The sequence below is a fragment of the Microtus oregoni genome, unplaced genomic scaffold, assembly GCF_018167655.1.
Source record: "Microtus oregoni isolate MIOR12 unplaced genomic scaffold, Mior012 000000F_ref0000247, whole genome shotgun sequence".
Classification (NCBI taxonomy): Eukaryota; Metazoa; Chordata; class Mammalia; order Rodentia; family Cricetidae; genus Microtus; species Microtus oregoni.
This window is the reverse complement of record NW_024543059.1, coordinates 30285292-30299736: the sequence shown is the minus strand read 5'-3', so window position 1 is coordinate 30299736 and position 14445 is coordinate 30285292. Positions and strand designations below refer to the sequence as shown.

Here is a 14445-nt window from a genome sequence, read left to right as displayed (position 1 = left end):
ATGACCTTGTTCTGCAGACACTGATCTGAACCCACACTGTGAAATGTCCTGCCACCCCAGTGAACGAACACAAACAGATTACATTAACTTTTATTTCTCTAATCTGTAAGTCATATCTTACAAATCAGACTGACATTACTGGATTTGGTGGAAGCAGAGGAAACAATTTCACTCTTTTGGCATAAAAGGGAGCAATGACTTAGAAAAGATTTCCTAAAAGACCGTCAGAAAAATCCCTAAACAAAGCAGCTACTCATTAAGTATAATAAAAATTGGTAGGGAAGTTTTAAAATACAGTTAGTTGGCGTTATGCCTCTTACAGGCTAATTCAATAGTTTATAACTAGCTACTGGAACATTCAACATAAAAATACCTGTTAAGACCATCATAGTAATGGCAACAACTGGCAACCAGTATTATACTTCCCAATTCCAAAGGCATATACAAGTTTTAGTTTAGAAAAATAAGTTTTATAAAGTTAAGCTTTCAGATCAAAAAGCACCCCCGGAAGTAGGTTCAAAATAGTCCCTAAAAATGTCAATATAATTAACATAAAGACAAACATGCCGTCAGTTACAGGATGCCGTGAGCTTAGCCCTTAGCTGCTGGCTAGGGACTGGTGGATGGGCGGCTGGAAGCAGCGGACGTGTTCCACAGGCGTGCTCTCCCCATCACCAGACTTCAAGTACTTGTCCAGGATAGTGATGATCTCATCGTTGAGAATCTGGAACTTTCGGATCCTCTCCACCATCTTCTTCAGTGGCTACAATCAGACCAGACGCTTAGATTTACTGCGCTTTACGATGCAAGGACTCTTCTACAGAAAAATACATGACCCTACCGTCTTCTAAATATCACTATTGGACTAACAAATAGATTTCCAATTTAAATCACCTCTTTGTAATTTTGATACTGTTACGTCTATACCTGTAAAACTTAAAGGCATGTTCATATATTCAGCACAAAGAACAGTGAGTTTGAGGCCAACCAGGGGGTACATGGAGAGTTCCAGGTCATGCTGGGCGACCCTTTTCTCCAAAGCCCAAAAACAAAGAAGAAGAACATTAACATGAAAAAAATATGTTTAGTATGTAAAGCCCTGTGAACTAATAAAATATGAGTTGTGTATTTCCAGTTCAGTAGTGCTATGGAGAAGATGCTTTGGCTGAATCTTCCTAAGTCTGGATAAAGTCACAGACACACAGAACTTGAAAGTATTGCTGGCTCTGCCCACACGGGATGAAGATGAGAAGGGTAGACCGTGATAAAGAGATAGCCTGGTCTATCCTTCACGAGAAGCTCTGATAACACCGGGTGGTAATGACGGGCAGTGAACAGCAAATCTTCAAAGACATTTAAATCAAGTGAAATGAAACACAAACTCGCAAGCAGGCCATGTTACACAGGAAATGATAATCTTAACTGGCCTTCAGAGATTCCAAGGCCTTCAGCTATCAGAATTAGATAATATACAATAGCAAGAGGGGAACATTCCAGTTTAAATATTCCTGCCAAGATTTCAACCAAATTGCAATGAGAAAAATGTTTAAAAGTAAAAACCCCAGGTTCCACTTCCCAAGGGTCACGATCCTGATCCACAGACTTGTAATTTCTGGGACTCCAATGAGAAAAAGCTCCATTTCCAGTATGTTCCATTAAAGTATGTCCTGATCCCTTGTGCAGCCCTTGTGGCTCCTGGCTTTATGTTATCAGTTTGTAATCCTATCCAAAGCATCCTGATGCAACTCTATGACGTCATTTACTGAAAAGAGGGGAAAATATTTCCTAACAACACAATCTCAGAGCTATCAAGGATCCCACTATCTGGGTGGGAGTCCCTAGAGGATATGGGTCTCCTCAGACTGTGGGCAGCTGTTTTGGGCAGTGTCTCTTGTTGACTTCCACTGACAAGCTGAAATTTGCTGTGTACCCGAGGTTTAACAAGATTTGTCTAGCAACCCTACTTTAGATGGAACTCTGGGACAGTTGTGGGGCTGACTTCAATTTTCTGTCCAGAATAAAAATCTTGAGTGTGCTGTGGCCATACTGTTGCAACAGAAAAAAAAAAAAAAGTAAAAACCCCAGCCAACTTAACCTGAAATGAGTTATTTCCACAAAAACAGGAAGAAAATACTCGGGCTGTATTCCAGACAGCCAAAGGAATGGCGGTACGGGAGCTAGCACAACCCTTCAGAAATGCCCACACAACCGCTGTGGATATTCTCTCGTCAGAAGAGCGCCTGGATCTGTCCAGGCAAACCCAATCCAGTCATCTGAGCGGAAAAGCAAAGGTGGGTGACCCCTGTGGCTTGAAACCGCTCTGTGGAAGCCATGTGAGGAAATGAGCTGACAGCGTTAAATTGAATTCAGCCCGTGACCCGAGGAGACGGGAAACACATTCATCCTTCAGGGCTGCCTGGGAAAACACATGCCATTTAGCTCTGTGCGGTGAAGCAGGGCAATCAGCTGAACCAGGCTGACATTTAAAAGTGAGCTAATCAATGGTTGGGTATTTCTGTCCTTAGGCCTGTACTGTTGACTAGTCCTGGGAGCGACGAAAAAAACTAATTCAAACAAGTAAGTCACATGGAAAGCAGAAGAAAAGTCTAGCAGGAATGTTCTAGAAGAGATGAAAGAAAGCATTTGAGAACATAATGGCTGACTTATTTTCTACAATTCAATCGTGGGGAACTTCATAAGACGACAGGGCACGTGATTTGGAAGCCAGAAGGCTAGAGCAACAATCTGAAACATAGTCTCTACGGTAAGATAAAAAGTAAATCTAATAAGAAAAAAGAAATAGAATCTATTTAAAAGTAAAAGCTTTCTGGATTTCTCTTTGTTTAAATTGCATTATGTTTAAATTCAAATTTTATGTTAGGATAAAAAAGTTCTTCCCCAAGACAAACGTATCAAAGAGTCTGTCCACGTACCACATTTTTGATAATCTCATCTTTGCCGTCATGTTTCTGGACTTTGAGAAGATGGTAGCAGAAATCCAGCACTGCAAAGCGGCGTTGCTGTCCGAGCAGTACAATGATCATGCAGCCAGCCCAGTGGAGCCCATCTCCAAAACACTGCCTGTGAGCACCAAGCAACCGACAGAATGAACAGAGAGGCAGACTCACGGGTCTGTCTCCAGAGAGCAAGGGCGGATGATATCAACTCCTTTGTCTACACAGATTCTCAGACAGGAGAATGATGAGGACAAGCAGTTTTCCAAGTTTTGATAAACGCTAGTTTGGTAGGTCACAGACCTATGAAGAATGACTGTATGAACCTGCTACCTAGAAACAGGAATGCCCAAATTTTGCCTCAGTTGCTCTGGGTTCAGATAATTCCAGTATACTTATTCCGAGTCCTCTTTTGGCATCAAGGAAGGGACCCCTTCTCATTGGCGCTGAACCAGTGTGGTGTCTGTGCATTTGCTAAAAGCTACAAAGCTTTTGACGATGGTAACATCAGTGCTGACTGCACGCATGCTCTTTCATCAGCCACCCCCTCCCCTGGAACTGCCCTGTCAGAGAGTCACAGAAGGCACACTTACTCCACTGTGAACTCGTGTGTCCCCACGGGAATGCAGTACACAAACTGCATGGCGCTCCACAGCCTGTGAAACTCCACACACTCATCCACATGCATGACCCCATTGCTGGGCAGAGGCCCACGCCAGATGGGATCATCCAGAAAGGTCCGGATCCGTGTCAGGATGACCTCAAACATGGATAGACCACAGCAAAGTCGCTCCTTGGTCAGTAAGTCTCCTTCTCTTGCGATTGCAATTTGCTGCAAAAAGTACACGGAATATTACAACCCATGATAGAGTATGGGAGGGCGAAAACCAAACTACCCTCAGGTCTGCTTTTGACAGATAGAAAATGCTAAGCAGGCAAAAAAGAGGGCTCGTGGAAGCAATCATCAATAAACGATTGCAATTATTGCACCAGTAAGTTATCAGCAACTAAGTATGTCCTAAAGATTAAAATAGCTGAGTCAAGAAGAATGAAGTACAACTATCCTTAACTACAAAGCAACTTTGGCTCCAGGTCATATGGCAATTTCCAAAGATATTTCTAGTTAACTACAAAACATGTACTGGCAGAAGCCAGCAACGCCACTAAATGTAGAGCCCTTCCCAACACCCCCCCCCCCAAAAAAAAATCAATGTGGTTCAGATGGCAGTGGTGCCAACAATAGGTTAAGTACGCCAGATCCAGGGTAAACTTTATTCTAGTACATTGCCTTTTATTACAACTTTTAAGGCAAAACCCTATTCAAAAAGCTTTGTTCAGGCAGGGGAGGCAGCTCTCTGCCTGGTCTACAGAGCGAGTTCCAGGACAGCCAGAGCTACACAGAGAAACCCTGCCTCAAAAAACAAAACAAAACAAACAAAAACAACAAAAAAGACTGTTTTGTTGTTGTTGTTCACGAAAGGGTAACCAATGACAACAGATAGCATCTTTTGCGGCTACCTTTGTTCCTAAGATAGGTGCTTAAGCCCTTTCTACATAACCATCTCGAATCCTCACAACCTTCCGGAGGGACCCTCCTCATTGCTTCCACCCTCTCCCCTAGTCTGATATGGATTTCCACCTTTTGTGCAGTACCTAGCAACCACAGCACGCCTTACCTGTGGGGTTCCCAGTCTTTCAATCAGTGGGACAAGATGCAGGGGCGCATACTTGGATTCTAGTCTTTTCATTTTGGCATCAACTCTCTCCCCCTCTGTGTTGGAAAATAATTTATTTGCTCTGTCCTTATGTAAGATGAAGGAATTGCAAAAGTTTACATTTAACAGAAACTTGAAGATTTAGTTAGCTCCACGGGTGTAAATTTCTCTTTAGAAAGAGTGTATCGTATTATATCAAAATATACAACATATTAAAATAGCTCATTTGCGACTTTAATTCAAGCTGATAAGATTTACTTGTGCAATGTATCCACTTGGAATCTGCTTTCAACTTGAACAAGTGTAATTTTTTTTCACGTAATTATCAGCCAACAGATTGGGGGAGCATGAAAGAGTTCATATTTAATATAATACGCAGTTTTCAAAACTCATGGGACATTATAAATGGGATCTAAAGCAGAAAAGGACAATGAACCTCTGCGCTCATCATGCCGCTACCCAACCTTTTATTATTATTTTATTTATTATGCCGTTCTTTTTTATTACCTCCACTTCCCGTTTCTGGGCTATTCTGAAACAAATCCCAGGCATCATTATAGTCATAAATACGTCAGCTAATGAATACACTCTCTACGGGGACGCCCTGGCTGTGACAGGTACCCACAACTGTGCACACTGGCCTTCTGCTCGGGCTGCACCGTGCAATGTGAACTCTGGCTTCGTGATGCAGACTCACCTTTCACATGGACGCGAGGCAAGATGTTCTGGAACGGGGCTGCATGCAACAGGTCACACACTTCTTCTAAAGACTAAAGCAGAGAAGAGAAAGTTATCCCAGGAAGGGGATCACATAGTGGAAAAGATTACAAAGGTCTGGTGCAGAGAACTTACACTTTTCCCATTTAGTATAAAAGAAATGACATAGTCTGTCCACAGAGTTCCCTTCCCTGGAATAGTGGTAATGCCCCCACAGGAAAAACACAGTTTTCTTTCTTTCTTTCTTTCCTTCTTTCTTTCTTTCTTTCTTTCTTTCTTTCTATCTGTCTGACATAGGGTTTCTCTATCTATCTATCATCTATCTATCTATCTATCTATCTATCTATCTATCTATCTGACACAGGGTTTCTCTGTGTAGCCCTGGCTGTCCTGGAACACACTCTGTAGACCAGCCTGACCTCGAACTCAGAGATCTTCCTGCCTCTAAGTGCTGGGATTAAAGGCATGTAGCACCACTGCCCATCCTTGAAAACCACTCTTGAAACAAAGAAACACATTATATTCTTGTTTCCCAAATGTCAGAAATCAATAAACAGGCATGAAAAAATGATGATATGGCCGGGCGGTGGTGGTGCACACTTTTAATCCCAGCACTTGGGAGGCAGAGGCAGGTGGATCTCTGTGAGTTTGAGGCCAGCCTGTTCTACAGAGAGAGTTCCAGGACAGCCAGGGCTACATAGAGAAACCCTGTCTCAAAAAACCGAAAAGAAAAAGCTATTCTGCAACATCAATATCCTTACCAAAGAGCTCCCAAAGAAACAATCCTTGGTCCCCAGCAGTGAGCAACCTTGACCACCGTGGGGGAAGGGGCTGAACTGGGAACTCACCAGGCTTTGCTCGATGAGCAGGCAGAAGAGGACAGCGTTGCCCACCTCCCGCAGGTTCTGGAAGCACACCGTCTTCAGCTCTGCATACTCCACAATGTCCTTCAGCTGGTGGTGGAAGAACTCCAGGATGCCTGTGGCAGCAGAGGCGAGTGTTGGGGTTTCAGGACCAGCACCAGCGCCGGTCCTTCTAATCAACATGGCTAACTTCAGCTAACCTGGGCAAAAGTGGACAGGCTACTAAGAGCCCAAGCTACCCTGAGAACAAAGTTGAATGTAACACACTTCAAACCACTTAAGACACAGGTCAGTCCTCGATGTCTTCTCAAGAATCCACCCTCCTGCCCACGTCAGGGAGTCCATGCCTCCTGTTCCTACCACCCCCCGCTCGTCAGTACTACCATCTAGCTACCCAGCGTAGTGAAGACCCTTTCACCCGGGTTATCCCTCAACAAGCATGAGCAAAACTTAATGATGGCAACTACTGATCTGTGTCCTACCGAGACTCAGCCGATCCAACGGCTTTCCCTTCGGCATTTAAATTTCCAGCTGTAGTTTTAGTGTCTTGACATTATATTTTATCTGCTTCCTATCAGTGAACTGAAACAGGACTCCTCTAAGGCAGGGCCAACTGTATCTGAGGGCTCAGCCACAGCAGCAGGCTGGCACCATGTGTGGGCTGAGGTCCATTCACAAGACGATAGACCGGAGGAGCACACGGGCGGCTGTATGATGCATACCTCTACTGGTGTGTGCTGTTTTCAGACAGCTAGATTATCGTGATCGAATGCACAGATTCCTCTCTTGATAATGGTATTACTAGGAAGTGAGGTAAGATGGATAGGGCCTGTTTAGAAGTGGGGGTCACTGGGAGCATGTCCATGGGGACTACCTTTTGCCTTGGACTCTTCTATATTCCCTTTCTCTGCTTCATTTGCCAGAAGGCAAAGAGTGTCTTCTTTAGTATGACCCTGCCACCGTGATGCTCTGCCTCAAAGCACCGAGCCAAGCTCTCTCATCTCCTGAGTTACTTTTCAGAGGTATTTGGTCACCGCGATACTAAAGTAACTAAGTGATGCCACCTTTGGAGAGAATGCTATCAGGTAAGAGACTGTAAAAGGCACTCTTGAGTGACAGCTTCTGAGAGTCCAGCTGAATCCTAAAGCAACGCTGACATCATTATGGGTATTTGGAGGTCCTCACACTGGTCTGGAGGTCGTGTAGGTTGACCCAGAAGTACACATCCAAGGACTTTGGGTGAAGTTCTTGCATCCTATGAGTCAGATAGGGCAGACTGTTTTCCAGACCAACAAGACTATCAAATGGCTAAGAGGCCAGGGAAAGGGAACAGGGAGCAGGGCTCAGTGGCCGCTTTGAATGCTTTTCCCCATTGAGGCTACTGGGGCAACAGGACCTTGCAGTCGCCACCCAGACGCAGAGGAAGCAAGATGAGAATGCCTCACTGAGAAAAGGTACCAAGCCACGTGGCTAAACATAGATAAGGATTAAGGGTTAATTTAAGTTGTAAGAGGTAGTTAGTAATAAGCCTGAGCTAATAGGCCAAACCATTTATAATTAATATAAGCCTCTGTGTGTTTCTTTGGGACTGAAGGCTTTAAGACTGGCTGGGACAGAAACTCTCGTCAACAGGACCTAGTAATTTCAATAACACAATATCAAAATCCTTGCTGACTGACAAGCTCCGTCCTTCAGCTTCCTTAACTGGAAACTTTAATCCCAAAGTCACTTCCTGTACACTTGCCTGCCGCCTACTCGTAAAGTGTATTTGTTTCTTCGACTCTAAACAGGCAAATTCCCCCTATCTGCCGGGAAGGACACATCTGATTCTTCTCCGTAGCTTCCAACTTGATTCCCTCCTCTCCAGGGCTGTACTCATGTGGGGTACTCCGGGCACCCTTGCTCACCAGGAGAGCCGTACTCATGGCGGGGAAGGCGGCAAATCTTGGGCATCACCTCCATCAGGGTCTTCACGTACTGCAGGATCGTGCCTTGCAGCTATAAGACACAAAGGGCTGTGTTAGCCGTCAGCATCCATCCTCACGGACGGCAGGGGTGACTCCTCCCTCAGTCCTGTGAGAAGCAGACAGTACAGCGGCACAGCCCTATATCCAGAAGAACCATCCTCTTTAGATAGGAAAAATGCTTGGAGCTAAGTCGAAGCACTTGTCTGTCAGAGACAGAGCCCAAACGGCAAGATGCCCCTGTTGGCTTTGTCTAACCCATGAAATCCATGCTACAGGAAAAGCACATCTGTAGAGAAACTCACCAGGCTCTTGACAACCTTCAGCAGCTCTTCCATGACCACCGCGATGCCCTGGTAGCCGAGCAGCCGGCAGATGACCTGGAAGTGAGGAGGCCCCACAAAGTTCCGGTAGCTGCCGTAAATGCTGGAGTAGGCTAGGTTCAGAGCCTGGGGAAGAGACAACAAAGCTTTCAACATAGTCCCCGCGAACTCATTCGGATGACCCCCAGGATCCAATGGCAGACAGTAGGAACTGACTTTCATGAGCTGTCTTCTTATCTCCGTGCACATGCCCCTTTGCTCCCCAAGATAAGCAACAACCCCAAATTCTAAACAAATATAATTTCTCAATGTAATTTTCTTCATGCATGTAACTGGCACTCTCCAATGTCTGAGGACCAGGAAGATGTCATACCAATATTTTGTCCTATCTAAAACAACCCCATGAGTCTTTCTTGTTATCGTCTGTGGTGGTCTGAGTGAGAACAGCCCCCAGAGGCTCAGGCTCATATCTGGATGTGTAGTCATGAGGGAGTGGCATTATTTGGGAAGGATTAGGAGGTGTGGCCTTGTTGGGGTTGATGTGTCACTGGGGGTGGGCTGTGAGGTTTCAAAAGCCCAGGCCCGGCCCAGTGTCTCTCTCAGCCTACAAAGCAGGGTGTAGTTCTTCGCTACTCCTCCAGCACCGTGCCCACCTGCTGCGTGCCCTGTCCTGATGATCTTGGACTAAGCCTCTGAAACAGTAAGCAAGTCCCCAATTAAATGTCCTTTAAAAGACTTGCCTGGGTCATGGTATCTCTTCACAGCAACAGAACAATGACTAAGACAATACCCTTTAAGTAATAGTTTTACTTTGTTGTATTTTTTTAATGTTGATGCTTTTTATTGTTTACTATTCATATTATCAGTGAACTGTGTTTATACACACACACACACACTTTTCTCCCTTGGTTTCATTTTATAGTCCAGTGTTCCCCCTTTTTAACCTCCTTCTACATTAATAACATTTTGGCTTTTTATTACTAGTTTTAAAGAAGCATTCTTATGGTTTCATAGTTATTTAATGTATTTCTTGGGGGCTGGAGAGATGGCTCAGTGGTTAAGAGCACTGGCTGCTCTTCCAGAGGTCCTGAGTTCAATTCCCATCAACCACATGGTGGTTCACAACCATCTGTAATGAGATCTGGTGCCCTCTTCTGACCTGCAGACAGAATACCAAGAATACTGTACACATAATAAATAAATAAATCTTTTAAAAAAAGGGAGTATTTCTTTTTATTTCATGTGCATTTGTGTCTTCTTACACATGTCTGTGTGAAGGTGTCAAATCCCCCGAAACTAGAGCTACAAGCAGTTATGAACTGGGAATTGAATCAGGTCCTCTGGAAGAGCAGTCAGTGCTGCTCTAGCCCATCTCTCCAGTCCATGGTTTTATAGTCTTATTTCTTTCTCATATACAACTAGTTTATTTTTTTTAATTTCTCATTATTGAGAAACGCTTTGTTTTTTACTTTTTTTAAAAAAAATTACTTTTCTCCATCTCATCTATGACATTGCTCTTTTCCTCTTCATTTTCCTCTTATTTAACCTGTTTCTCCTCTATTTATTCTCCTTTTCCTGCCTCTTTTATCTCATTCAGACTTTATAATACATTCTACAGCAGTTTTGCCATTTTTGTTTTGCAAGCATTGGTATTAACGGGCTGTAATAGACTTTAAGCATATCTCTATTCTTTATGGTTTGATGATGTTGTTGTTTTCTTCCTCCTGGGCAGTATGTGGAGTTGAACCTTCAAGAGTGGCTGCTGAACCGGAAGATCCTCAACTACAACAAGAAGATACACCCAAACCAACAGATAAAACAATCATAACACATAAACACAAGACACATGAAAAATCAAGGCTATGCGAATCAAAAGATCATAGTTCCCCAACTACGAATTCAAAGATACAGAAACAGATAGTATTCCAAATAAAGATTCCAAAAGTTTACTAGTAAAAAAGATGAAGGGGATAAATACTGGGGATAAATACTGCCTATAACTCCAGTTCTGGGAAATCTGCCATATTCTTTTGATCTCCACAGCAGGCGTGCATGTGGTACATATACATGCATTCAGACAAACAGTTATACATGCAAAAATATAAGTTACAAGAAAAACAAAGACAATGATGAATTCAATCTAGGTTGTAAAAAGAGCAACACAGAGGAAAATATAATGAACACAGTAGAGAAAACCTGTGATATGATAAAAAAAAAAAAAGTCAGTACCAAGGAAGGGAAATTCTGCAAGGAAACAGATTTTGAAAAGAAAATAGGAACACTGGAAACTAAAAACAAATAAAAACCCTTCAGAGGTCAGCATCAGCAATAGATAATCGAGCAGAAATACAATACAGGGATGAACACAAGGCTAACAAAACAATTCAAACATTGAAGTTAGAAAACAATTGTAATAAGCATGACCACAACATCTAAGAACTCTGAAATGTGATTCAAACGCCCCAACTAAGAACCTAGCAGACAGAAAGGGCTGAGAAAAGTACTAAAGGCATGAAGAATCTATTCGATGAAACAATGAACGGATTTTTTTTTTTTTTACCAAATCAAGAGAAATATAGGCATCTAAGCACATGAGGCATTGAGAACACTACAAACACATGGCCAGAGAAAAAGGTTTCCTTGACATATCACACACAAGATACTGCAGGTATAAAACAAAGAAACAAAGGCAATAAATGAAAAACACCAACTCACAAAGGTAAACCCATCAGCATCTCTCATCATCATCCATAAAAGTAAAAAATGAGCTGGGCACAGTGGTGGTGTATCTTTAATCCCAGCACTCAGGAGGCAGAGGCAGGTGGATCTCTGTAAGTTCAAGGCCAGCCTGGTCTACAGAGTTTTAGGGCAGGCTCCAAAACAAAATAAAAACAAAAACAAAAAAGTAAGAAACGATATGCTCCAAGCCCTGAAAATAACTGCCCAATCAGACGGCTACGTCCAGCAAAGCTGTCTTTTAAAACTGAGAACTAAATCATCTTGTAAGGCGGTTCATTGCCAAGCCAGCGCTGCTGGAGGCACTTAGAGAAACACTAAATACAGAGGGCAGAAAGAGACCAGCTCATCACAAAAGCACAGGAAAGAACAGATTTCACAAACAAAACAGATAAACGACCTAGAGCTAGAAAGGAATTGGTCACATCTAACAGGGAAGCACAAGCCTCTAATACATACAGGCAAGAAAAGAACTAACAATCCAGCCAACAGCAAAACTCGCCAACAAAATCACAGCAGGCAGGAAACACCTTCCAGTTATCTTCAATGTAAAGGGTTTCAACTTACCAAAGAAAAAACATAGACTGTTTAAATGGAGTAAGAAAGCTACATGTGACTCGCATTTGCCTTAAGAAGCACCTTTCACTCACGAGCCAAGACACAGAGTCAAAAAGACAGAAAACAATCCTTCATATGTAAACCTAAAACAAGCTGGTGCAGTTGTTCTATTAATGTGAACTTTAAAGCAAAATTTGTCAGAGGAGATAACAGAGGTCACTTACATATTAGAAAAAGGAACAGTTAATAAGACAGACACAAAGTTGTCAAAAACCTCAGGGCTTGAGCAACAGCTCAGGGGTTAAGAGTGACCACGGCTCTCGTAGAGGACCCAAGTTTGGTTCTCAGCATCTACGAGGCTCACATCCATCTGTAACTGAGGGGATCTGATGTTCTCTTCTGGCCTAAACAGGCATCAAGGACCCCACACGGTGGATACAGATAAACACAGGCAGAACACTCATGAACGTAAACCAAAGGGAATCCGTTCACTAAAGTCAGAAAGATCTAATATAACCGCAAGACCCGAGGGACAAATGACAAATTCAACCCCCCAAATCAGCAGAAGGCAAGAAAATAGAGGATAAAGGAAAAATACACAGAACCAACCAAACATTTGGTTCTTTGAAAAAGGAAGCAAGCAAACAAAGATTCACTAAACCCTAGCCAAACTACCTAAAGAAAGAGAATTCACAACTTAGTAAGATTAGAGCTGAAAAAGGGAGGTTACAATAGGTCCAAGTGTAACCCAGAGGATTTCGAGTGAATTATTGGAAAACTAATTTAAAATCACAATGACCATACTTTCTCACACATGGATCCCATAGTTAGGATTACATCTCCCTCTTCCTCCCTCTGTCTGTGTGTGTCTACGTCATGAGGGGGGAAACGGACTCTTCCTACCAAACTTCACTCTAAAAAAACGTTAAAAAAGTCATTTGGTGGAAATTAAAATTCCTCCAGAACCAGCGCTTCTTGGGATTAAACTATGCGCTCTAGGCGTACCAGGTGCTAAGAACTGCATTCTATTTACCAGTCAGGGCTCTCTGAATCAGCCAATCACGTAAGAATGTGAAGCTGTGCTCTAACCGCTCGGAGCGAGATGCAAGACCCTGTGCATTAGAAATAAAAACCCAGCCGGACCAAGCACGAGGCACCCTTCTAAAGAAGTAAAACTTTGCCTTACCCAAATACTTTAGAATGCATGCTTATTTCCTTGGATCCCAGACCCATTTCCAACACAGCTAGAAAGGAGATCTTACAGTGTGGGGCGGGGGAGGGGTGCCATGGGAACAGAGGGGGTGATCAGGCACTAGTCAGGCGGAGGACACGAGAGAGGGCAACAAACTAGAACCAAGTGTAAGGAATGACACACCTGTATGGAAACACAAGAACAAACTCTGCCACTTGTATGCTAAGTTCAAACAATCACCTTTAAAGGTAATTCTTTTTCTGGCTAGGTATTCCACTGAAGTTAGCGGTAATTCATTTTTGTCTTTCTGATTTTTCTACTTCTAACAAGGGAAATACAAAGAAAAAGTCCCTACTGGGAATCTAAAAGCTATATTTCCTCCGGAAGTCTAGCTAGCCAGTTAAAATATCACTAGGTTTATTCAGAGGTCTCAAGAATTAAAGGGAATAAGTTCCTGCCTCAGCTAACTTCTTGTCAGCTTGACACAGATAGTTACCTGGGAAGAGGAAGCTCACCTAAGAAGTGTGTTTAAGGGACATTTTCAGGATTAATGATTGATGAGGGAGAGCCCAGCCCATTGGCGACAGTACCACCTCTAGGTAACTGTTCTGACTTCTCTTCATGAGGGACTACAATCGTAAGCTGAAACAAACCCTTCCTTTATGATCTCAGTCAGGGGCTCCCACGGCAATCGAAGCCTGTCGTAACACAAACAGGAAACAACCTACCTTGGATCCATGCAGATACTGGGGCTGTGCATTGGGCTGTTTGTCTCGCTGAAATTCCTGAGAAAATGGCAATACTGTCCGAACAAATCTAAACGAGAAAGTTTCCAAGGGGAAAATAAGGAAAACAAAATTTAATAGCAATTCTTGAGCTTCTAGGGCTTCCGATTATGTACCTAAAATCTTTTCCCCAGTTAAACGATAACATCAAATACGATAGTCCTAGTGAATTAAAACCCCAAGAGCGAAGTATATATAAGTCCTCTAAAATATCACAGATAAATAATAGCAAACGCAACCTCATGAGCTAGAGCGGGAACATCAGTTGTCCTCCTTCCTAGAAACAGTCTTCAGGTTCACAAAGATTCTGGCCTCCTAGCATCCTGAGTCTAAAGCACTCCTTGACAACCGGTAACAAACACATCCTTGGCTTTGCTGCGTTCTAGAAACAGGGCGAGGACAGCGTGAGGTGTGACATCGCAGGTACTTAGAGCACTAGTCGTGAGCTAAGAAGCCAACTAAAGGATTTTTTTACACAATTCAATCAAAGGCCTGCATCTTGATAATGCATCTTCCAAGCAGAAACTTTCAAATTAAGGTTGAAACGTGGGGCTGGAGGTAAGATAGCTCAGCAGTCAAGAGCACCGGCTGCTCTTCCAGAGGTTGGCTTCGGTTCCCAGCAGCCATGTGGTGGCTCA

The 14445-nt window shown here is 43.2% G+C and overlaps 1 protein-coding gene across 1 annotated transcript in view; it reads right to left on the bottom strand.

Annotated features, from left to right (window-relative positions):
• Window positions 1-76: 76 nt before the first annotated feature.
• The window catches only part of Cyfip1 (cytoplasmic FMR1 interacting protein 1), a 75942-nt gene continuing 61573 nt past the window's right edge, over window positions 77-14445 (bottom strand). Inside the window, 9 exon segments of the mRNA XM_041657998.1 lie at window positions 77-763; window positions 2934-3081; window positions 3548-3786; window positions 4631-4725; window positions 5367-5439; window positions 6235-6365; window positions 8157-8247; window positions 8519-8662; window positions 13751-13838. Coding sequence (XP_041513932.1) covers window positions 599-763; window positions 2934-3081; window positions 3548-3786; window positions 4631-4725; window positions 5367-5439; window positions 6235-6365; window positions 8157-8247; window positions 8519-8662; window positions 13751-13838 — 1174 coding nt within the window. The 3' untranslated portion in view covers window positions 77-598.